The sequence below is a fragment of the Pan troglodytes genome, chromosome 8, assembly GCF_028858775.2.
Source record: "Pan troglodytes isolate AG18354 chromosome 8, NHGRI_mPanTro3-v2.0_pri, whole genome shotgun sequence".
NCBI lineage: Eukaryota > Metazoa > Chordata > Mammalia > Primates > Hominidae > Pan > Pan troglodytes.
The window spans coordinates 64088206-64114640 of NC_072406.2; the positions used below are offsets into that span (position 1 = coordinate 64088206).

The 26435-nt window shown below is 38.9% G+C and overlaps 2 protein-coding genes across 7 annotated transcripts in view; one reads left to right on the plus strand and one right to left on the minus strand.

Annotated features, from left to right (window-relative positions):
* Positions 1-26435, plus strand: part of PRKG1 (protein kinase cGMP-dependent 1) — a 1291606-nt gene that overhangs the window by 694596 nt on the left and 570575 nt on the right. The window lies entirely within an intron of this gene.
* Positions 6908-10608, minus strand: CSTF2T (cleavage stimulation factor subunit 2 tau variant). Its single transcript, XM_009458476.5, has one exon. The coding sequence runs from the start codon at positions 9222-9224 to the stop codon at positions 7347-7349; it is 1878 nt and encodes a 625-aa protein (XP_009456751.1). The 5' UTR covers positions 9225-10608; the 3' UTR covers positions 6908-7346.

The following is a 26435-nucleotide window of genomic DNA, read 5'->3' on the forward strand; positions in this document are numbered from 1 at the left end:
TTATTCTAAGAGCAATGTAAGCCATGAGAGGTTTTAACAGGGAAATAACATGATCTGGTTAAGGGCTTTTGTTTTGTTTTGTTTAAATTACTGTGCCTGTTATATGAAAGTTTATATAGTGGGTCATTTTCTATAATCTACATAAGTAGATTCCTAAATTGGTACAGGCTGCTTCATATTCATTCCAGGCAACAAAGTGAGATAGTAGAGAATCAGAGAGTCAGAGGTTGACAGGTACATCAATAACAGATAAAGAAATTAAAGAATTTTGGGCCGGGCGCTGTGGCTCACACCTGTAATCCCAGCACTTTGGGAGGCCGAGGAGGGTGGATAAGGAGGTCAAGAGATCGAGGCCATCCTGGCCAATATGGTGAAACCCCGTCTCTACTAAAAATACAAAAATTAGCTGGGTGTGGTGGCGAGCACCTGTAGTCCCAGCTACTCAGGAGGCTGAGGCAGGAGAATCGCTTGAACCCGGGAGGCAGAGGTTGCAGTGAGCCAAGATTGCACCACTACACCCCCAGGCCTGGCGACAGAGTGAGACTCTGTCTCAAAAAAAAAAAAAAAAAAAAAAGGAATTACGTTCCATTATGTATACTATCCATATCTTCATTCTAGAGCTGTTAACATTTAATATCTACATATATGAATAATATATATCATATTTTATAAATATATGTTTTCATTGAAAAAGAAGATATTGCTATTTTGGATTAATATTTATTGAAAATGCAAACATTTGTGGGCTAAATATACTGATTGGCTTAGTTTCCTAGGACATTCCTTTGCTCAGTATAGCTCATCAAAATCCACAAAAAAAAATGCATCAAGATTTTTGTTTTTGTTTGCCTTGGGTTTTCCTTTTGTTGCTGGTTGATTTTGCAGAAATACATGTGCCGAACCAGTTGCTAAACAGGTTTTTCTTTTTATCTTTTTTTTTTTTTTTTTTTTTTTTTTTTGAGATAAGGTCTTGCTCTGTCACCCAGGCTGGAGTGCAGCGGCGAGATCCTGGCTCACTGCAGCCTCCACCTCCTGGGCTGAAGTGATCCTCCCACTTCAACGTCCTAAGTAGCTGGGACTACAGAGCCATGCCACCATGGCCAACTAATGAACTAATTTTTGTATACTTTATAGAGACGGGGTTTCACCATGCTGCTCAGGCTGGTCTCAAACTCCTGGACACAAGCGATCCTCCAGCCTTGGCCTCCCAAACAGCTGGGATTGCAGGCGTGAGATACCCTGTCTGGCCTTGAGCAAGTTTTTCTATGCTACATTTGTCAAATTAGACACTAATATTGATCCAATCTAATAATTATGTTTTTATACTGAGTAAAAGCAGGAGTTGTAAGCTCGAAGGCTAGGAGGAGGTTAGGCTTGTGGCCAAATTGGAGAATATAAGCTGCTTCTACAGGCATTTAAGTTCAAAATTTTCAAGAAAATTGACTGGTCAAATAAAACATATCTGTAGGCTCAACTGGTCCACAGATCACCAATTTGAGGTTTCTTGTCCAAAGATATTTAAAACTTTTAGGGAACAAAACTTGAATAACATTGACAATAATTCTACAAGTTTCAATAGTGTAATTTCTCTGATGCTTAAAATAGATGAGGATCTTTTTCTCTGATGATTGATAAGCATAAAAAGATGAAATCATTTTGGATATAGGCTTAGCCAAAGATAGGAAATATATTGTATTAATAGTTGATGGTTGTATTTACTCTCCCATACAAGGTTTGTGTCTGGCAATGTTTTTAGTCCTGATTTATGTCACTATATTGATTAACATAAGAACAAGAGTGATATTTCCGATATGGAGTATGATTTAATAAATGTTAAGGCACCACGCAAGCCCTATATTGGCCTTTTTTTAAAAAAAAAATCACATTATGAACTCAACTATACCATTTCTCTGTCACCCAGGCTGGAGTGCAGTGGCGCGATCTCGGCTCACTGCAAGCTCCGCCTCCTGGGTTCATGCCATTCTCCTGCCTCAGCCTCCCAAGTAGCTGGGACTACAGGCGCCCACCACCACGCCCCTGGCTAATTTTTTGTATTTTTAGTAGAGACGGATTTTCACCGTTAGCCAGGATGGTCTGAATCTCCTGACCTTGTGATCCGCCCACCTCTCCCTCCCAAAGTGCTGGGATTACAGGCATGAGCCACCACGCCCCGCCCAACTATACCATTTTTCAATGTTGGCCCTCATTTTAAATGTTATTAAGGTGAGTCTGTAGGATTCACTTAAAGAATGTGTACATCGTCATACTCAGCTAATTTTTACATTTTTTGTAGAGACAGGATCTCCCTGTGTTGCCCAGGCTGGTCTTAAAGTCCTGAACTCAAGTGATCCTTCTGCCTCAACCTCCCAAACTGCTGGCATGAGCCACTGCATCTGCACATCAGATATATTTTTTTAAATGACCAACCTTTGTAATACATATGAGATTCATTTCAAATGTCTGCAGATATTATACATACTCAATCATATAAAATTAATTATGATTGAGAATGTTGTGTATTTTTTGTAATTAGCTACGTACTTTTTATTTTTTTATTTTTAAAACCCTACGATTAAAGGGTAGTTACCTAGTTTGGGACTCTAAACCAACTCTTGGTTATAAAGGGTTGTTATTAAATGCCAGGTGTGGTGGCTCACACCTCTAATCCCAGCACTTTGGGAGGGCCAAGGCGGGTGGATCATTTGAGATCAGGAGTTCAAAACCAGCCTGGCCAACATGGTGAAACCCCGTCTCTACTAAAACTACAAAAATCAGCCAGGTACGGTAGCACACGCCTGTAATCACAGCTACTTGAGAGACTGAGGCAGGGAAATCACTTAAACCCGGGAGGCAGAGGTTGCAGTGAGCTGAGATTGTGCCACTGTACTCCAGCCTGGGCAGCAAAGTGAGACACCACCTCAAAAAAAAAAAAAAAAAAAAAAAAAAAAGCTGTTATTTGGTAAATATTTGGGTGCTTTTTAATAGTATTTAATAAGCACCAGGTTTGTTATTTTTAATGATGTTACCCCAAGTGTCACTTATTTTTAAATTCATTTTATTTTGAGACAGAGTCTCACTCTGTTGCCCAGGCTGGAGTGTAGTGGCACAATCTCGACTCACTTCAATCTCCACCTCCCAGGTTCAAGTGCTTCTCGTGCCTCAGACTCCCAAGTAGCTGGGATTACTGGGGCCTGCCAACATGCCTGGCTAATTTTTGTATTTTTAGTAGAGATGGGGTTTCACCACATTGGCCAGGCTGGTCTCAAACTCCTGACCTCAAGTGATCTGCCCACCTCAGCCTCCCAAAGTGCTGGGATTACAGGTGTAAGCCACCATGCCCGACTGCCAAGTGTCACTTTTGACACAATTCATGCCCTCAAATGACATGTTATATATTGTTGTAGGATAATATCAAGAACAAACATGATAGTTAATATTTTATGAGAAAGGTAATTGGTAATATGAATATTTGTGAAGGTGAATTTTCAACCAAAGGAGTAAACTTTTGTTTCAGGGTGCATAAAAACAAACAAAAATATTTAAAGATCTGATTCAGTTAACATTTGAAATAAATATATATAAGCACATTATATAGTATGCCAATATCATGTAATATCCCTATTAACATTTAATATTAAAATTTATATTTATGGATACTTACAATATATTAATGATGTCCGTAATATGAATTGGTTCTTAACCAGAGCATTCTTGATAAGAGACTGATGAAAAAAGTAAGCTTCAACCAGGAAAGTCCATCTAGAGATTAGCTGATATAAAGCAGTGAGAGACTGACATTCTTTTGTGAGAAGACTCTCAGGTGTAACTGATAATTCAGTTTCTCTGCCACAGTAGGTTGTTGCACATAATTATCCTTAGACCTCATCAGACCTAAGAGAAAGGCCTGACACACCATAGGAAATTATGTTCTGTGTGCTTAGCTAATGTCCCATCACAGCATGGAAAAACAAGAAGCTCTGCAAGCCGTGATTACGTTAACGGTTTTCTTTCTTAAATGTTTTTCTACCATTAAAATTCTGAAAAGTGTAGTTGAAAAGCCAAACATAATCTTACTTAGATAAGCCTACTTTTGACTGGGATTCACATTGGCTTATATCTTATCAAATACTCCCAAATCCTAGGAAGTCAGCAGATATTAAAACATATTTTTGGTATTAATCATCAGTAATATGAGGGCAAGGACTAATGGGCAGGCACTGATTTAAGTTGATCATTTCATAATCCCAAAAAACATGTACTGCCCAAGAGGATAAGCCTTAAAGAAGCATTAGCAAATCACTGTTTCACCCTGTCATCTTCAACTATTATGATGAATGAATTGGTGATTTTATTTTAGTCTACACATCCTAGGGAAAATTCAGGATGTGAGGGGTTATAACCGATGATTGTGTAGAAAAACACATAAAAGATTCTGATTGTGGCAATATTGCTTGCTTTATTCTTTACTATCAAATGAAATAAGGCTCTATGCTTTCTACATCAATATTGGAATGTTCAATGATTCAGAAGTGAGGAGAATCTATTTCCTTAGCTTTCACAGAGTAGAGGTGATTGTTTTTAATAACCTATTTCTAATTGTTTTTTGAAATGGAAATAGTTGTTATAGCTCATTTGTTCTGTGTTGCATCTAAACCCTTATGAAGGCAGCATATGTGCTCTTAATGGGATTTTTCCCCCTAATAACTCTAATAAAATATTTTGTCCTTTTCCCATCTGTGAATATGGGAATGAGATAGGCTGTCCCTGTGTTCAGTTTGTGGGAGTGGACATAAAAAGTGCACTGCAATATAACTAATGTTGTCAGTAATGAAGATAGCTGCGAGGTGCTATTGAAATACAGAGGAATTCTCTCTGGGGAACATAAGCTTAATATCTGACTATCGGCAAGATGTTGCTTATACCAACCACAAAATGGCACATCTTTATAGTTATTTCAACTGTCAAACTATATAAATAATGGCTCTAAGTGAGTTCCATCCATTCCTGCAATTTCATTAGTTCTGCCTTTTTCATTAAAAACAAAAGGTAATCAGGCCCCAATGTATATCCAGAATGGAAGATTTTGTATAATGTATTCATTAAAAATAAACATATCAGATACTAATGTCAGCCTTAATTGTATCTTTATTTTCTGCATGAAACAATGCAGAGATTTGACTAAAGACTAACATTTAATAATTTTCAGTTACAGCCCTTCAGTGAAAGCTTTGAGATAAAGCAACTAGAATCTCAAAAGTGATCGAGCCAACTCTGTGAATTAGTATTAAGCATAACTATCGCATATGTAAAGGCGAGTTATCCTCACCAATATAGGGGAGGCATATAGGAAACATGGGAAAGTAGCAGTATGAACAAGAGTAAAACAGGTAGTAGAAAACAACAGCATAGGGATGAAAACCTTGCAAACAAAGAATTACTAATTTAAAGTGTAAAAATTTTGCAAAGGGAAGATAACTCAATTTCTACATTTTCAGCTCTTTGTATTAAACATTTTTTCATCTGTAACTAGATATTGGTTTTTCTTCTCCATAGTAAGATCACCTGATATTTGATAATTTATGCTTTTATTACTACTTGTTTTATGATACCAACATTTATGTTCACATCCTCAAGGCTTTATTTTCAAGAAAAAATAAAGTCGTAGTAGCACAATGTGATAAGCTCCATCTTCCAACCAATTTTTAATTGTCTCATTGGTATGTATATTAGGACTAAATGGCTGTATTCCATGCAAAAAGTAAAATGAGCAGTAAGTCAAGTGAGTATTCAGGCTATATAAAAACTTCTACCTACCTGGGCCTTGATTATTCCTGGTAAGATGATTAATGATAGAAAAGTAGATTATGAAATAAGAAAACTAAAAGGCATGTTAAATGCTCTTTAGTCTAAAGGTTTTTAACTCCTGTCTGGTGGAGCAAATGGACACCATCTGTATAAGAAAGCCAGATACCAAGAAACTGAGAGTTTTACTTAGTGAAACCTTCCACTACTTATGAAAAGTCAAATATCATGTATAACTCATCCAGATCAACTAGTCCCTAGACACTGATTTTTGGGAAGGATGTAAGAGAATTACTGACTCAGATTTAGGGTTTAAAGACTATTGAGAAATAGGAAGGTATTGAGAGATTATTGGGTTTCATCAGAGCAGACTTAAGTAGCCTGGTTGATTTTAGATTTGTCACAGCAAAATCATGCTTGGATGCTCGAGGCCTGGCAGAACCTTGCTGGTCTCTGTAGGGTGGGATAAGTGAAGCAACATTAAACCAGGTGCAGTCCTTAATTTCTCAGGTAACATAACTTTAGAAAAAAACAATTCTAATACAAGTTAACTCCTGTCTGGTTGAGCAAATGGACACCATCTGTATACAAACGTCAGATACCAAGAAACTGAGATCTTTACTTAGTGAAACCTTCCACTACTTATGAAAAGTCAAATACCATTTATAACTCATCTAGATCAACTGGTCCCTAGACACTGATTTTTGGGAAGGATTTTTAGAGAATTACTGACTCAGATTTAGGGCTTAAAGACTATTGAGAAATAGGAAGGTATTGAGAGATTGGGTTTCATCAGAGTGGACTTAAGTAACCTGGTTGATCTTAGAATTGTCACAGCAAAATCATCATGCTCAGATGCTTGGGGCCTGGCAGAACCTTGCTGGTCTCTGAAGGATGGGATAAATGAAGCAACAGTAAATCAGGTGCGCTCCTTGATTTTTCAGGTAACATAACTTTAGAAAAAAACAATTCTAATACAAATGTAACCTTATCCTGTTAACTCTGTTTCAAAAATAATTCTAAAACACTAAGACAATGTTTATCCTATTGCCTCCAAAATAGGATTTTGTATTTTAAATGGTTTACCAAAAAATGTATCTTATACTTTTGGGTAAACTTTTATTTTGTTATACAACCAAAAATCTTAAAACTATCTTAGTACATTAACGTTTTAACAGGTCAACTTTTAGTCTTTATGAGCAGTTTTCACAAAGTTTCACTCGACATTTAAAAAATGTAGTTAACATACTGTAGACGCTTCAATATTGCTGCTTATTCTTTGTAACCTTATTTGGCATAATATAATCATGTTCAGAGTTATTTTAAAGTAACTTAAAGTGAACAGATGCACTCCCTCCTCCCCCCACCCTCAATTTAAAAAAAAGGAAAACAGAAAGAAAGAAAAAGAACAAAAAATAAGATTAGGTTCTAGGAGGAGGGAAACCCTAATCCAAGTGTGGGGATGCAGAAGTCAGCTTTTTGCACCCATTCTCCATGCTACAGAATAAACTTTGAGACTACAGCCAAATATTTTCTAAAACCTTTCAAGAAGCTCCAGTGGATTTCTGGATTTGTTCCTTTAAAATCAGGATACTCTGCCTTTGCTCAGGGGGCAGCATGGCAATCTGATCTGCAGTCAGTTGAAGAACCTGCATGATCAAAGCTGCCTTTTCCTGATCCTGTGGAGTGACCTGGCTCTGCCCAGGACTAAAACTGCTAGGCTGGCTTCCACCTTGCTTGCTTGCCCCCTGCATACCTCCTCCTTGTATACTGACTCCTTGTATGCCTGCCCCCTGCATCCCTCCTCCTTGTATGCCTGCTCCCTGCATGCCTGCTCCTTGTATGCCTGCTCCCTGCATGCCTGCTCCTTGTATGCCTGTACCCTGCATACCAGCTCCAGGATTCCCCACCCCTGAAATGCCTGGGACCTGTCTGGGTCCCTGAGGAGGGCCACCTGCCCCTATATTAATGGGACCAGGACCCTGAATTCCACCAGTCATAGGGCCTCTTGAACTGGGGACAGGGCCCCTCATCTCCAATCCTCTTGCATCCATGCCTCTTGCTTCCATCCCTCTGGTTTCCATCGCACAGGTCTCCATTCCTCTCCTCTCCATTACACGTGTCTCTAAGACCTCAGTTTCCATGGCGCGAGTCTCCATCGCTCGAGAATCTCTACTACCTCTACCATCCATAGGTAGACCCCTTTGATCTATCATGGGGCCTCTGGGCTCTCCAATTAGCAGTCTGGGATCTCCTAATGGCCCTCCCCTCATCTCATGTGAGGAAGGGCCACGAGTGTCATGACCAGAGGCATGATGCATGGGGGGACCCTGATGGGGTGGACCCAGATAACCTCTGGGCTCCACTTCTCCAGTGACTGAAAGCAAAGTCCCTCCACGTGGGTCATTTGGAGCATCTCCTAACAGTCCTCGAGGAGGCAGACCACCAGGAGTCATGGGTCCGCGAGGTATAGGAGCTCTAGGATCTGACATCTGCACTTGTCCCCGCTCTAAAGGCACTGGGCCAACCCCTGGCATTCCAAGTTGGGGCTGCATTGCTCCTCCAGGAGTTAAGGAACCAGGACCAGCTCCGGGAACTGCAGCTGGTATTGGCCCTGGAGCTGGAATTCCACCCTGGATAGGAGTCTGCATCAGAGGAGGAATGTCCTTCACAGGTCTTCTAGCCAAATGCTGAGGCTGAGGAGCTGGAGGATTCTGCTGGTTCAGCAGAACATTAGGTCCTGGGCAGAGCCCAGGGCCAGCGCCAGGGCCAGGGCCAGGGCCAGGGCCAGAGACAGACACAGACTGAGATTTGCCTGGGATCAGTGGTGTGACATGTATCTTCCGATGCAGAATTTTCAGAGCAATCTCTGGATCCATGATTCTCATCACTACTTGTGCCTGCAACAGCGCATAAGCCAGTTGTGGATTTTGAAGTAACATGTTTCGAGCTTCCTGGTGGCTGTTTTGGACACAGAGCTTCATCTGCTTCATCAGCTCAAACATCTGCTCCGGGGGGAGACTGGCTACTGCTCTGGTAATCGATTCAGGGGCATCTTCTGGATCGATGGGATCCCCATAGGGTGAGTCAATAATGGGCGCTGCAGGCCCGAGGCTCTTTAACTCCTCCTTATTCTTTTCACTGGCAGCATTGTCCACCCGAAGCGCTCTCCCACTGAACTCCCGCCCATTGAGGTTCCGCATGGCACTAAGCGCGGTCTCCTGGTCTTGGTATTCGCAGAAGCCATAGCCCTTGGGTTTTCCCGTCTCTCTATCGTATACCAGCCGGAAACTGACAACAGAACCAACCTCCGAGAAAATGTCCTTTAACTGCTCCTCAGTTGCCTCATACGGAATGTTCCCCACGAACACGGAACGCAGTGATCGATCCATTGCCGGGTCTCTCACCGCCAAACTCGACATGATTCCGGTTGTGCAGACAGCCGATAGCGGATTCTTCGAGGCGTCTGTCCTCTTGCGACCGACACTTCCGCTGAGCAACGGAAGCGGCTTTCGAGATCCGGGCAGAAACTTTACTAATTCGCTTGAATCGTTCCGCTTGCCTGTGGAACGTGCATCCCACTAACAACTTATCTAATGCTTTCAGTCCCTGATCCTTCGTGGTTCTGTCAGCTTCTTATTACAGAGTCGCACGATTCCTTTCCCATTTCACGTTCTGCTGACTTTCTGTGGGGCCCCAACAGCCCCACTACGACACGCTTGGTACGAGATGACCACAGTAAAGATGGCCGCATAGACTTCACCGTAGTAACTGGGAGGGGACTCCTCCCTTGACGTCAAAGGCGGTTTTGCTTCCGTTCCACTGGCGGGAAACCGCCAACCGAAAGCGGATTTAAGGCAGTGTGTTTTTCGTTCTGACAAAGTATTTTCATGTGGCCTTTTATTATAGTATAGTTAAGCTAGATTTAAAATCACATTCCAGACTGAGGGAAAAGCGTAGTCGTTTCACAGCACATTTGAGATTTGCCCCTTAAACTAAAACAGTATTATATCTCCTTTTTAGAACAACGTTTTTGGAAATTAACTGACAAGAAATATAAACTGAAGCGTGTGCCGGCTGGGCCCTGCCCCCACTCTGTTGCTTCCTATAACCGCTGTTAATGGATGGGTGGCAGACCCTTCTAGGTTTTTCCTGAGCACACGGGCAGCAGTCGTGCTATTCCTAATATTACGGTTTTCTTCCTTAATAACAACAGAGTTCAATATTAATTGGTGATTAAATAAATTAGTGATTAGTTATTAGTATTTTATGGCTTCAGAGTATGGAATAAAGAAATTTACTTAACTATCCCTACGTTGATTGGTTCTGATTTTTATTATATCATGCAGTGAGTCCACCACTTCCATGAAGGGAAAAACAAATAGTGGGTGTTTGTCTTCTGCTGTTAGCTTTGCAGGTAGGAGTTAAAACATATTCAGTGTGGGGTTTCCCCGCCTGCAATTCGAAGCTAGAACTGAAGCTTGGAGAGGGCTAGGTAAATTCCCAAGGACAAGCAGCTGGAAAGAGGCAAAGTCAGGATTCTGACCCAGCTTGGTCTCGCATAGCTCCAATTCTACACTGCCTTACGTGTATTGAATATTTGAAATGAAGCTAGTGTGATTGAGGAACTGAATTTTAAATCTCATTTTTTATTTAAATATAAAAACTAATGTTCAGTAAGCTATTGGAAAACTTTTTTAGTATTTAGAACAACTTGGATATAGAATCTACTTTTGCAATAATAAATTGTGTTCTAAATAAAAATCATTTCGAAGAACACTAAGACAAAAAATAAAAATAAATAAAAAGAAAGTATTTCCAGTCAAAATTTAACATTCCGGTTGAGGTGTGCCATGCATGTAACATACACGAAAGATTTTAATGATCAAATACAAAAAAATGTAAAAATAGCTCATCAATTTTATATTTTTTAGGAGTTGAAATGTAATATTTTTATATATTTGAGTAAAAAATTATTTTGAAGTTAATGTTATTCATTTCATTTTACTTTTTTAAATGTGGCTGTTAGAAAATTTAAAATTATATGGATAGATTGCATTATACTTCTGTGGACTGGACTGCTCCAAGCCTGTGCTTTAATTCCAAAACAGAGAATTATTTTATTCTGAAATATGCCTCTTAAGTGGATTATGAAACTTTTAAATTTCAGCAAAAAAATTGTATTATGTATCTTCAGTATCCTATTCCAATGAATAGATTTGACATGAGTATGATGGTTTAGCTGCAAATAAGACATCCATTTACCTTCAAGTTTTTGAAACAGTTCTGCACTTAGCTGTTCACCCAAGATGCGTGACAGTTTATATTTGCAAGTGTCAAGGTTCATTTACATCACCTAATAAGATTTTCCTGCTATATCAAAGAAACAGAATAGTCACCTGCTAGCAGTGTTTCCCCAGTGTGATTCTTTTATTGGGGACGAAAGGGGAGGGGTTAAGGATAGTATCATTTCAAACAACTAAAGACAAATTTATTTTTCTTCCTTCTATACCATCACTTTACAAAGAGAAGGCATACCTTTTTTATACACATTCTGTCAAGGGTAACTTCCAAGTTGAATATGTGTGTAATTGTGTGTGTATTAAATGCAGTAATCATGAGGATGGTAATGGGGTATTATAATATGTTGCAAAATTCATAGAAGATTGCACAGCTTGACAGAGTTTCTTTACTGCTGATACTGTCTAAACCAGTGGTCTTCACATGTATCAGAACCACCTTGAGCCACGGCTTGTTAAGTCAGATTCTGCTTTATCGGGTCTGGAGAATTTGCATTTCTAATAAGCTCTCAGGTGATGCTGATGCTGCTGGTTTGGAGATCTTTAAGAATCATTGGTCCTAGGGATTGGTAGTAGATTTTCTCATTTACATCAGACCAAACTAAATTTGGTACACTCTATTAAAAGGTTTGAGGTAAAGGTTTTTAAAACATTATTAATTTACTATTAATATACTATTCTAGTACATGCTGATCTGCTACTGAAGATACCCTGGACATGAAGACTGGGTGAACAGAGAGTAGCTGAAGGACTATGGGACAAACAAGAAGGGGAAGTTATGACTGTAGAGTATGCTTTAGTCACAGGCTTTCCATGTTCTCTTTAGTCCCACTATTCCAAACTAGAAGAATGGTTTGTCATGCCCCCATTCATACAGGACCAGTGTGACCCACCATGTAATTCCATGCCCAGAACACATAAACTAATACTTATTGTTAACTCAATGGCCCCAAATCAAGAGCTCAGATAAACCTATGTATATTTCCTGGTACCAGTACATATTTTTTTATAGATCTAACTTGGAAGAACATCCATTTTTATACTGCTTTTTTATTCCCATGAAGTTTAAATTTTAGATATTTATAGCATGGCATACACTCTGAAGAAAAGTGTACATGGTATAGTGTATGTCCAGACGTTGATTCTTTCAACAGATTGATACCAGATATATTAAGACTGATTTCGAACACACAAGAGCATCTATGGCCAAATGGAAACTGTCCTTTAATCACTTTCAGAAACTACAAACTTAATCCATTGTTCAAAATGATTTTTTTTTTTTTTTTTGACACAGGATTTCACTCCTGTCAGCCAGGCTGGAGTGCGATGGCGTGATCTTGGTTCACTGCAACCTCTGCCTCCTGAGCTCAAGCAATTCTCCTGCCTTAGCCTCCCGAGTAAAGACTACAGGCGTGTGCCACTACTCATGGCTAATTTTTTGTGCGTTTTGTAGAGACAGGGTTTCACCATGTTGGCCAGGCTGGTCTTGAACTCCTGAGCTCAAGCGATCTGCTTGCCTCAGTCTCCCAAAGAGTTGGCATTACAGGCATGAGCCATTGCACCTGGCCTCAGACTGATTTTTGAACTTCTACCCTGAAATTGCTTTGGGCCTTCATTTATAAGTCATACTAGAAAATCGGTACATTAACTGAAAAGTATACTTTATTTTTAACAAAGAACAGGATTATGCAACAAAATCACCCAACTTCCTGACCAGATTTGGCAAAAATATCATGCTTAGCTAATTCCAAATATCAAACCTTACATCAGAATACAAAAATTCTATACACTTTGAAGGAATTTTTTTAAAAAAGATTCACTATAGAGTGTAAGGAAAAAAGAAAAGATTCACTATAGATTCAGTAGACAAATTCCAAAGACAAGAACTAAAAATATTTTGAGTAATGACAGTCATTTTTGAAATAAGTGTATGGGTCCTTCAAGGAATAGCTCAAATAAACTACTCCACAAAGCTTTCTATGACCTTTCTACCCTTTCCCCTAGCTTAGAAGTAATTTTGTTTTTATTTGGATATAAACCTTGATATGCCTTGTACCTTTCTGATTATAGTAACTCCTTTACCTTTCAGTAAAATTGTGATTTTCCTTCTAAACTATAAAATCATTATATATCCCCCTTTATCAGTTAACTAAGTGCCTCGAATTTATTATTTCATTCCATCAATATTTATTTCAAGCACTGACAATACAGCAGTGAAAACAATAGTCTACCAGAAAAGAAGGTCTGTAAATGTGGTCCTTGGTTCAGTGGCATCAGCATCACCAGGAAACATCTTAGAAATTAAAAGTTTGGGGCCCTACTCCAAATCTATTGCATCAGAAACAGAGAAATCTTTGAACAAGTTTTCCAGGTGATTCTAATGCAAGCTCAATTTTGAGAACCACTACATTATAAGATTGCAATCATAGTTGCCAGGCACAGTGACTCACGCCTGTAATCCTGGCACTTTGGAAGGCGGAGGCGGGTGGATCATTTGGTCAGGAGTTCAAGACCAGCCCGGCCAACATGGTGAAATGGTGAAACCCTGTGTCTACTAAAAATACAAAAATTAACCAGGTGTGGTGGTGCATGCTTCTAATCTCAGCTATTTGGAGGCCAAGGTTTGAGGATTGCTTGAACCCGGGATGTGGATGTTGCAGTGAGCTGAGATCACACCACTGCACTCCAGCCTGGGCAACAGAGTGAAACTCTGTCTCAAAAAAAAAAAAAAAATTAAATAAATAAATAAAATAAAATAAAATAAAAAGAATACAATTATAGTATAGTAGCTGATAGATAGATGATAGATAGATAGATAGATAGATAGATAGATAGATAGATAGATAGATATTTTGTTTTCACCTCTGTATCCTCACCACCTGGGATAGAGCTCAGCACAGGTGGATGTTCATTATATATTTGTTGAATGAATGACAGGAAATGACTTTAAAGTTTGCTAATTCACAAATATTTCATTTTACCAAGGACGGAACCTGTGACATTGAATAACGTGCCTCAAATCAAAGAGAAGACATGCTGCCAGGACCCTTGTCATTTTATTCCTAGGTCAGTGATAGTTCTTCCATGTTGCCATTTGATGAAATGGATATGCAATAAAGTATGTAGAGATGGAAGAGAATGATATGGTTTAGATTATCAAGGAAAGCTTTCTGATGGAAATGAGATTTAGGGATGGGTTATAATCTGGCATAGATAGGTAGAAGATGAAGAAAATAAACCAGAAGCTAGTAATAGCCAACGCAAGAAATTGGGACCTGGTGTTTTTTATGGCCTCAGAGGAAACCAAGAGAGTTGGTGAGGAGTGTGACAAAAGATGGGCTTCTGGGACAGATTATAAAAGGTTTTGAAGTTCAGATTCATGAATGTGAACTTGATGTGAGAGTCAGTAGGCTTCCTTCATCACCCCCTGAAACATGAACATAGAATAATAATGGCAGAGGCTTAAGAATACCAAACTTATCTAATCCTTTTCTATATATTTTCTACCTAGGCTGTTCTTTTTTAATACCTTATAACTTTTAATCTAAATTGTGGTGGTTGTTCTTCCTACATATAACACACTCTATTATGTAGCTTCATTCTCGTTACTTCTCTCCATCCCTTCACATATTCTCCTCTGGCTAAATTGTACCACTCACTTTTTATCATACATGATCTGTATTTTTTCACCTCCTAGCTTTTTGTGATACTATTTGTCAGGGATGCTTCCTTTTTTCCTCTTCTTCTCTTCCCTCCCCCATGTTTAAGTCTTTCTGTTCTTCAATGCTCACCTCAAAGACTTCCATTTAGAGTATTGGTTTGGTACTCATTATCTTCTATATTAGAGGTATCAATATTCTTGTATTACCATAAAATCCATATCTGATTGATATTCTCCACAATGCCTGGTCCAGTGCCTTTTATATTACAAGCACTTAGTAAATATTTTTAAATTAATACAAGATCATCTTACAATAACAAAATATAGATGTTAACCAAATGATAATTTAGTGCCTTTTGCTTACAAAATACTTTTCTCTGGGTTCCCACATTTAGTCTTGATAACAGTCTTATGAAGTACATGCAATTGTTTCCTGATTTTTAACAATGAAGAAACTCAGAGAGTTATTACGTAGAACTTTACCTAACAATGGACTCACTCAAAATACAGATACTTTATAAAGGCAAACTCTGAGCACTTAGTAGGGAGAAGGCTCTTTGATAAATGCTTTATATAATATAATATTTTATTCTTTCTGCAACCTTTTGAAGATAGGCAGTCATAGTTCCTCAATTTATAGGTAAAGAACAGAGGCACAGAGAAGTTAACTAGTGTGCCTATGTCAACTAGCGGAACGAGGATTTGAACACAAACCATTTGGCTTAAGAAATCAAGCTCATAAATCATTGTTCTATTAAATGAGTTGCCTAAGGATACATAGCTACTAAGTTGCATAACGACAACCTGAAAGCAGGTCTCCTGAATTTGAACTTTCTATTTCATAAGTAGTACAGTAATCACAAGTTATTGACGCCTGGGCACCATCTCCCTTGGCATTTTTCCTGATTGTCTCTGAGTGTAACTAATTGCAGTTGTGACATCACAGTCAGTGCTGTGGTAACAGATGGACTGTGAGGTATAAAGACTGAAGCAACAGAGAAAATGTTTCCTTTTTCAATTTGCAGGACTATAGTTAAACTTCACCTAAAGACTTTTATAAAGCATCCAGTTAGATAAAGCATGCATTTTTCCATAAAATGAAAGAGCTCAAATTAATTTGGTATTTAACTTTTTCCCCAAAATGCTTAGTGTATTTAATATGAAACAATGTACAGAGGAATAAAAAGCAAATTTCATGTACTCAAACTACTAACCTCAAATGCTCCACCTGCGTTGGCCTTCCAAAGTGCTGGGAGTGAGCCACGATGCCTGGCCCTGAATTTCATTTACTTATACACAGGATGAATCACTGTTATTGGCAAGTGCAGATTACATGAATTTGGGGCTGCTGGGAGTCTGCCATTTCTGGACTTGAGGTTGAACAGAACCAAATGTTCTCCCTGGAAGGGATTGCGAAGTCCAGCCCAATTTTTTTTTTTTTAATAGATAAAGAAAAGAAAGTGACGCCCAGGAAAGGAAAGAAATTAGACCAGACTCAAATGTCCAGTTACTGATCTAGCTTGTGAAAGGATTTAGATATTCAGATTTTTCTCATCCAAACTATACTCTCAGCACTTAGAAAAGGCAGTAGAGTGAAGGAATTAAGAACACAGAGATTTTAATGTCAGAATGACTTAGATTGGCTACCTAGTTCAGCAAGTAATTTTGTGGCCTTGTACAAATTACTTCACCTCTCTGTGGTTCCATTTCCACATCTTTTAAATGAGAGTAATGTCACCTGTATTGGATTATTGTGTGGAATACATGATATACTTATATTTTTATTATTCCTTACATTGTATGGTCATTATTAATCTACATTGGTTATATAGTAATAGTAGATGAAGTAACATCTTATGTGGAAAGAGACACAAGTTTTAGTCTGATGCTATTTATTTGGGGGCCTATATCTTTATTTTTATTATTGAAAGGCTTGTACTTGTACTAATGGTCTTGTCAGATTATATTATTTTCAAGTTGTACAACCTTAACACTGCCATTTTAGCCTTTGGTAGATTTGTAGTTGAAATGGATACTTTTTAGGCTTGATCCCATAGAATACTTCAATGAGAATTTTACCGATCATCTTGGTGCACATTAGGTTCTTGTACTAAACCATGAAATGCACTCTTCAAATATGTAGTCGGCTAGAATTCCACTTGTGCATTTTTATTAAAAGGGCCTGCCTGAACTTTGACTGTGGAGGATATAGGCTTATTTAACACCACATCGTTCTGCCACACAGGTACCTATTCGAGCGCATAGTCCTGATCAGGGTGATATTAGGACTACTACTTTTAAGTGTGCACTGGCAGACGTAGGCCATTTATTCAAACATAGAAAGGCATAACTAATTAGACAAGAAGCAGAGCTCCCTTATTCGTGCTTCAGGCTGTCACCCGAAGGAACGCAGAAGTATCCTCATAAACTGTGGAAAAGTACAAGCCCTGTAACTAGGTCTGAATAAAGATACCCTATTTAAGTGGAATAACGCATGAATCTTTTTTTTTTTTTTTTCCTGTGACCGGAACAATACAACACCTCACTTCAGAGAAATGTGTAAACTGCCACTCACTTCAGAAATTTGGCTAGTATATCTCTTCTGAGGCTAGGTTGGTCTGAGAATGTGCCTATATTTGTACCAAGTTACAGGAAAGAGGCCTTTCTGAAAACATTTGATTCCAGGCTCAGACTGTTGAAAACAACAAATGTCAGTTTAACAGAATATATTTTAGATTCATTATCACAGTTGAATGATCCTTGAAAAACATTACGTCAAGAATTCCAGTTTAAATTTACCTTCTAACTCTGGATTCTTGAGTTAGAAATTAGAAAACCTAAAATCTAATGTTTATAGGGATGTAGTAGCTAGCGTTTTATGGTACAAGTACAGAAACCAATTCCAACCAAGGTAAGCAAAGGAAGTGGTGGTTATTTTCATGACATTTTGTTATCTCTCAGAACCCACAGAAATTAATCTGCTAGGCTGCTGTATTAGAATACCACAGACTTAAACAGAAATTTATTTTCTTACAGTCCTACATGCTGGAAGTTCAAAATCAAGGTGCAAGTAGGTTAGGTTTTTCCTGATCCTCTCTCCTTGGCTTGCAAATGGCTGCCTCCTCAGTGTCCTCATGTCACCTGCTGTGTGCATGCACTCTGGTGTCTCTTCCTTTTCCTATAAGAACACCCATTGTATTAGATGAGGGGTCCACACGTATGACCTCATTTAATTATAATTATCTCTTTAGAGGCTCTGTCTCTAAATACAGTCACATTGTGGGCTAGGGCTTCAACATATGAATTTTGAGGGACATAATTGACTCCATAACAAGCAGTAATGCAGTAACCTCTAGGAAAAGAAAAAATGGGTAATTGTTGGCATTCAGAATACTCTATTCCCATCTCTTTCTCTCTCTCTCGAAATCTTTGTCTCCCACTCCCTTCCTCACTCCCTCTTCGCTGCATCTCTTTGTACATTTGTGGTGGTTTTCCTCTGTTGAAGGATCAGATCTCCTATTTCTCTCTCTAGTCCATTGTCATTCCAGTTTTCTGGAACTGGGAATCTGAAGGTCCAGCTTTATTCTGGTGTGTATCTGTGATTCAATTCAGCATTGTTAAGAGGTTGGAGCCAGAGTGATAGTGAGACCATTTACTAGTCTATGTCTGCTGGGGCCGGGTAGTCAGCTGGAGCAGGAGGAAGCCTACAGACCTTTGTGGTGCCAGTTGTTAACCTCCTTTACCTTCCAGGTCATGGAGAGTTCAGGAGACTGACTTGAGGGGCTTGAGGGAGCATCTATCATCCTGTACCACTGGTGTAGCCATACTGGTTACTGCTGAATATCTATCCTGGTTGACCATGAATTCCAAAAATACTTTGGTGACCTACTCTTATGAAGGAAGGGAGCAGTTAAAAGGGCTGTTTTGAGCTAGACAGCCATTTCCAATGCACATTCTGCCAGAGAAAGTTTGTCCACAACCTTCCTCTAAATCATTCTCTCAATCTCTGCAAAACATAAAACATTATTTCCAAAAATAGATCATTTTCTTAGAAATGTTTAAATGTGGACTTCCAGTTAGAAAAATGGTCTAATATAAAACAGTGGAGGAATGTTTAGCCACCAATTCACAGTTTTTAGAAAGTTCACACCATATATAATGCGTGATGTTCTTGAAGGTGAATACAGTGTACTTTTAAAATATCAAACTCTTCCATCCTTCATATAAAAATATTGACCATTTTTCTTGACAGTTTAATGACAAAATCATAGCAACAATTCTTTCAGTTATTATCATCTTTATCACTGTCATCTGACATTTATGCTGAAATAGCTGTGTATACATTCTTGCAGAGCAGGACAATGAGAAACTTTTCTCTCTGGCCTCCAGGTGTTTGTCAATTCCATCCTGGCTCTGGGGAACAAAACAAGTGCCTGCAGGAAAACAGGGAAGTGCAAATGACCTATCCCTCTAGAGCTCAGCCTTTTGTTAGCCTTGAAAATGGAATTGCCTGTGTTGGTCCGTAGCCCTTGAGGGGTCTAGGAAAGAGAAGCTGATGCCTGCAGGGAGAATAAAGAAAGTGCCAACATTTTTCTGCCCATGTAGTGATCTGGAGTTTGCTGCCAAGGTCCCAGGACTGGGTAATTGTTGCAGGTCTTCATTCTTATCAGCAGGACTTCCACAGGGAGGAGAGGTTCTGGGAAATCCTCCTGACAGCAGGTGTCTGCAAATGGGGAGGCAGAGATGAGGGAGGGAAGGAAAGTGTTTGCATCCCCATCAGGAAGGAAACTTACCTGACACATTTCGGAGCAGCAAGGGTTTGACAATGCTTTAGGATACTAACGCTAGGATACTCATTATTTAACTAAGTGTTGAATTTTATATATATCAGCATGTATTTTATAAATACTGTGGAAGGTAGGCACACAGTTGGACAATATGGGAGTTTAAATGTGAACGAAAATGTGACTTCTCTTTTCAGTAGTACTTTCACAGAAAACTTTATCATTAGCCTTTCTCTTGAACTTACACTGAGGATTTATGGTGCTCAGATTTGAGTCTCTGGCAGAACAGCTGTGCCTGCAAGGAGTTTCCCTTCTATCAGACAAGATAGACAATAGAGGATTTGAGCAGACAGTTTCCAAATGCATTTTTTGATTTGTTTGATTTCCTGAGAGGTATATAGAAAATGAAAATGTAACTGCTGTTGATCCATTGACCCTCTTTCTGAGGTTCAAGATGAAAGATTTTTTTTTTCTTTATTACTGAGAAAAGCACTGTCCCCGAATTCTATCTACCTGTATATACTGAAGATAGGGATTATGATTTATAGTGGCATTCCACTCAAAGTCAGCATAACACTAACAGCTCCTCACACACCCCTTCATCTAGAAGCAGAAGCTTCAGGCAAGCCTGCTCTATGGATAGTACATTGTTGCCAGGCCATTGATTCATTGAGCAGCTAATGGTCTTTTCACGACCAGAGTTCTTAAACGTTAACCTTAAAGCATGATTTCTTGAGAACAAATTTAAGTACTACATAAGTAAACATAGAACCAAGTTTATTACTTAAATGACTACGATTAAATTTAAATATCATTGTGCTTTAAGCAAATGATGCTATCAGTTTCTTCTCACAAGTGAAGCATGATAACTTGCTAACTGGGGACAGTAGAGTCAATGTGCCTGTTGATGCCATGATATATCGTCCTGTTTTGGGGGGGCGGGAAATATTTTTATTTAATTTTCTTTTTTGTTAATAGAGATGGGGGTCTCCCTATGTTAGCCAGGGTCTCGAACTCGTGGCCTCAAGCAAGCCTCCCATCTCGGCCTCCCGAAGGTGCTGTGATTACAGGTATGAGCCACTGCGCCCAGCCAGTGGGGTTTTCTTTTTTAAAGACGTGAAAGAGTTACAATTCCCCTTTTGGGCTGGTCAGTGACTAGCTGTGTTAATTATGTTATTTGAGAACTTTGCTTCCTAAGCTGACCTTTTTAATTATTTTTGAGATAGAGTCTCGCTCTGTCACCCAGGCTGGAGTGCAGTGGTGCAATCTTGGCTCACTGCAAGCTCTGCCTCCCAGGTTCATGCCATTCTCCTGCCTCAGCCTCCTGAATAGCTAGGACTACAGGTGCCCGCCACCACGCCTGGCTAATTTTTTGTATTTTTAATAGAGACAGGGTTCATCGTGTTAGCCAGGATGGTCTCGATCTCATGACCTCGTGATCGACCCGCCTCGGGCTCCCAAAGTGCTAGGATTACAGGCGTGAGCCACCGCGCCTGGCCTGACCTTTCTTTTTCATATACAGTCTCCTAATTTTTTCTCTTTCTCCTGTTTCTGTAGTTGTTGCCCACTATGTCCATTACTTTCTGACCTCCTTCTTTTACTTAAAATATAAGTGTGTATGCTTCCTGTTGTCTAGGTAGAGGAGAGTTATATTCTCCTAGAAAGAATTGCACCATACGAAACTGAAGTTGTCTTGCCTTTAGTTTCCCTCCTCATGGCTCCAAGGCAATTCTGATTGTTTATCTCAAAGCTGTAGCATTTTTTGTCTACTTCCTTTGGAAGACACCAGCACTTTTCCTGTGTGTAGGAGGAAGCTGTCAGTGATTGTGGGTGGTTGGGTGAGAAACCAGATAAGATGGATTGTTGGAAAAGTTAAATTGGTGGAGAGTGTTTGAGCTGTGGGTGAACTTAGAAGAAAACACTTTAATAGATAGATCCAGAATGGCAAAGACTGCAATAAACCAGGGGGGTAATGAGTTTACATTCTTTTCTTCTTTTCTCTTTAAATAGTCTTTCCATATACATTGTAGGGAAGGAAAAATATATTTTCCTCACCCATTCTGCATTCATGGCTGAGGTTCCTATAATAAACAGATGAAGCAGAGGAAAGCATATAAATTTAATGACTGTAAGTTTTATATGATACAGGAGCCTTCATAAGGAAATGAAGATCTGAAGAAACTGGCAAACATGAGTAATTTTATGCTAAGTTTGATGAAGATTTGATAGTCATGGAGAAATATGAAAGGAGGACAAAAGTTTGTGATCTAACCATAGTAAACTGGGGGAAACTTAGCAAAGCCTGTTTGTTCAGTTTCTTCTTGGCACCTCTGTGTCTCCTTTCCTCTGAGTATAGAGAGGGCACCTCTTACATGGTCTTATGACTTGCTTCAGGGGAAGATCAGAAAGTCCTTACTAGATTTTATGACATGGTTCCAGAAAGAAAGGTCCAGAGAAGGTGAGAGTGATCTTCCTGTTTCTGCTGTTTTCTCAACTGCCAAGGTGCCATATTTTGGGGAAGTGTGTTCTAAACTCTATTGACGTTTATCTATTACAATTATTGTCAAGTTTTGATGCTTATTTGCAACACTATTTGGAAAATTGAAGATTTAATATATAGCAGTATCATTATACAACTCTGTCTTTTTTATAAATGTTGACTCTAAAATATTATTCTTTTTTTTTTTTTTTTTTTTTTTTTTGAGAAGGACTCTTGCTCAGTCGCCCAGGCTGGAGTGCAGTGGCGCAGTCTCGGCTCACTGCAAGCTCCGCCTCCCAGGTTCACGCTATTCTCCTGCCTCAGCCTCCGGAGTAGCTGGGACTATAGGCGCCCGCCACCACGCCCGGCTAATTTTTTGTATTTTTAGTAGAGACGGGGTTTCACCATGTTAGCCAGGATGGTCTCGATCTCCTGACCTCATGATCCACCTGCCTCGAATTATTTAATCCTCATCCTCACATAAGAGAGCCATGTGAATCCAAACAATTATTATTAGAATTACAATGCCATCCCATGCTAAGTGTTTTACACATAACTGCTCATTCTACCTACACAATAACTCTATGAGGGTTTTTTTTTTTTTTTGATGGATGAGAAAACTGAGGCACAAACTAATTTTCCCAGGGTTATACAGCAAGTAAAAGCCAGAGCTGGAATATAACTGTCAGCAGTTTCATTAAGGAAAATCATTAACTCCTAAAAGTTCTAATTTATATTTTTCTGCACTTAGAATACATGTTTTATTCCCCTAAAGGAAACATTCTATTAAATTTCACCAGCAGCCACATTTTCTAACTTTTCTTGCCTTGTCAGCTTCCTGTCAGTTTTGTAAAGAAATGCAGCATAAAACTGACAGGAAAAAATTCTGAAATCTGTAACTGCATGACAGAATACTGAAAATTTTTTGCAAAGGGTTATTTTGTCATTTATTGTATAGCACTTAAACCAGAGGCCAGTTGAACAGGTGATTTAATAAAAACCATTTAGCTAATATATTATTTTGCCAAGAAAATTTATTGTGTTGAATTCTTTTCTAATTTTTGATGGTTGCTTCCTTATTGAAATAGAGTGCCTACCAACTCTAAGTTATTTCATATAGGGGAAAAGTAAAGCAGAAGAGGTAGCTATTAATTTAAGCTGTTTTACATTTAAACTGTCATTCAAAAGAAAGAAATATATGTGGAATAAGATATATATGATTCTTTGGTAAAGAAAAACACGTAAAACAGCAGATTTCATGTTTAGATGTTCAAAAGGCATCATTTTTAAATAGAGTATTAAGATGGATTGAACATTTCCTAGCTTTAGAACTATGGAAGTCTTTTGCAGACTCTAAAACATGATGCACACCTCAGGCTTCTATAAGTTTATGTAATGCAAGTGATTGTGTTTAGTGTATTAGTATTGGGTCAGACAGGGCAGCAATATAATTATATGGTTTCTAATATCTTTTAAGAAAAAGGCATCCAAACATTATTTAGAATCCCAGATGTTATTTAGAATCTAAAAGAGCTATTTTAATTCAGTAGATCAGTGTTCACTGTTGTTTTTATGTATTTTTTTATTTTTAGTCTTATTTTTATTTTTTTGAGACGGAGTCTCACTCTGTTGCCCAGGCTGGAGTGCAGTGGCGCGATCTCGTCTCACTGCAAGCTCCGCCTCCCAGGTTCACGCCATTCTCCTGCCTCAGCCTCCCGAGTAGCTGGGACTACAGGCGCCCGCCACCAAGCCCGGCTAATTTTTTGTATTTTTAGTAGAGACGGGGTTTCACTGTGTTGGCAGGCTGGTCTCCATATCCTGACCTCGTGATCCACCCACCTCGGCCTCCCAAAGTGCTGGGATTACTGGCGTGAGCCACTGCTCCCGGCCAATTGTTTTTATTTTTTACACTTATATAGAGCTTACCATATTGGATGACCATACTTCTGTTTGTAGAGAGGGAAAGAGTGTCTACAAACTCCATGTAAACACCATGGGAGAGGCATGAGCTACTGTCCTGCAGCAACCTTCAATCAGGTGGGAGACTTAAGGCACATTTATGACAACGAAAATAGTAGAATGAAAGAAAGATGGGTAGTTTAAAGGGGTAGAATTTTAGGAGAGAAAAAGTTCCTTTATATCTTGAAAGATAGAAGGAAGAGATGTAGAAGGCAAAGAAATGACGTAAAGAGGAAGATGGAGGGATGTGGTAGGTCAAAATTTTTGTGTACTACAGTATGTACCAGCCATTCCAGAGAATGTCAGATATGTCACCCAATGGCCATGACACTTTCCTGTGGTCACTGAAAGACTGATTTATCCTTCTCCTTATCATCACTTGGAGCAGTAGTTTTGAAAGGTTAGAAGGTATCATTCATTGTTTGTACTCACGAAATGCAGGAAACAACCTAAATATATATTAACAGTGAAGTAGACAAGTGAATTATATTTATTAGAGCTGTATGTCATAAAAATGTATCCTTTATTAGAGAATTACATGCAACTATTTTAGAAATGAGAGTAATCTCTATGTGTTCTTATGAAATTATCTCTTATAAATATATTTAATGAAAAAGAGCAAGGGACAGGACAGTGTTATCGTATGCCACTATTCTTTTTTTATTTCCCCCCCGTGGGATGTGCATATATATATATGAGCTGTTCATTGGTATATTCATAAAGTATTTCTCAAAGGATATCTAAGACACTAATAATAGTTTCCTGTGTGTAAGAAGACTGGAAGATAGGATAATAGGGAGGTTTGGTTTTTCGTGATATGCTTTTATTTATTGTTAGACTTTATTTACCCTGTGTTCCTCATCACCTCACTCCACAAAAGCATTTCATTATATACAACTTAGATTTCATTTTTCTACTGTTTTTCAAGCTTCATATACAAATAAATTTACAAATTATGAAAGATTTCTTAATCTAATTAGCATGTGTCAGAAATCTCTATAGGAACTCAATAGAATGAAGATACCTGGGTGTCCTCTAGGCAGGTTAAATAAAACTCTGGACAGAGAGCCCTGGAATCTGCATTTGGAATGAACATCTGGACTCAAGTCCTCAGGGGGTATGCAGACTTCACTTTGAGAAACCCTTCATTTGAACGTGATTACTATTATTATATTCAAGTGGAGGGCATCAATGTGTCCTGAAATGTAACTGTTCTATGGAATAGAAGGTGATTCAACAGTCTAAGAAATAAACATCTGTTAAAAATAGCAGTTATTATTGTCACTATTGTTACTATTCTAGATCTCCTATCCTGTTGACTTCCTCCCACATAAAGGGGACATATTGCCATTTTTCTACGATTGCACCAAGATTCACCCTGCCTTATATCTGAGGGGATGATGTAAACGGCCCTGATATGGAAAGTCAGAATGAAAAAAATGTTTGAAAACTTTTCTTAGAAAACTTAGATGTGTATTACTAAATTTAATGATGTCCACTAAAAGTGTTGACGTTTTTATATGTGATTGTGTGAACTTTACTTTCCCAGGCCTTTCCAAGCTTGTCATTAGATGGGTGGGTCTTAGGCATTCATAGACATGGGGATTATTAGGATGCCAAGCCGTTCTATATTCTCCTCCCAAATCTCACTTCCCCCAAATGCTGAGGCTTCTTGCTGTGTGGATGTCAAGCATCATAATGGTTCCATATTCTTTGCTTTGCAGCGTGATGGTCCCTTATTACCCCTTCTCCTGGTGAAATGAAACACTTCATTCTTTCTTTCTACCACCTGCTGCTACTACCGCTTGCTTCTTGCCTGTTCCTATCTACTGCTCTTGTGGGGAGTGGGAGACAATTGACCTCACACAGCTTCCAAAAGCAATTACATCTTTTATTTGGCTATCAAGCCGAAACCTGGCTCTTTTAGTTTACAGTCCGTCACCCCTGTTTTTGATAATTGTCCTGGAGGATATTTGAGTGTCTTCATCTAGGCTTACAGTCAAACATAACATTCTCTGCCATTCTAAAATCCATGTCTCAAAATTAAGCCCAGGTATCTGGACAGTCATGTACCCCAAGACCTCTGAAGTACCTGGTGTTCTGGGACCTAAACATCTGTCCACAGTCTTTTACAACATTTTACTTAAAGTGTTTCCTGGAAATAAGTTCCCTGATCACTTACCTTAATAACCCAGCACTCCCAGAGTGAGCATACAGATTAGCCTCCAGGTTCGTACAAACATGGGCTTAAGATTGAATTAAAACAAGTTCTTCATTGCCTGATTTCTGGTTTTGTCTCTCTCTTGACCTCCTTTGAAGTGAATGTAGGGCAGTTTTGTTAATAATATTGCTGTTTTTTCTGAGATGGAGTCTCGCTCTGTCTGTTGCACAGGCCAGAGTGCAGTGACGCCATCTCACCTCACTGCAACCTCTGCCTGCTGGGTTCAAGC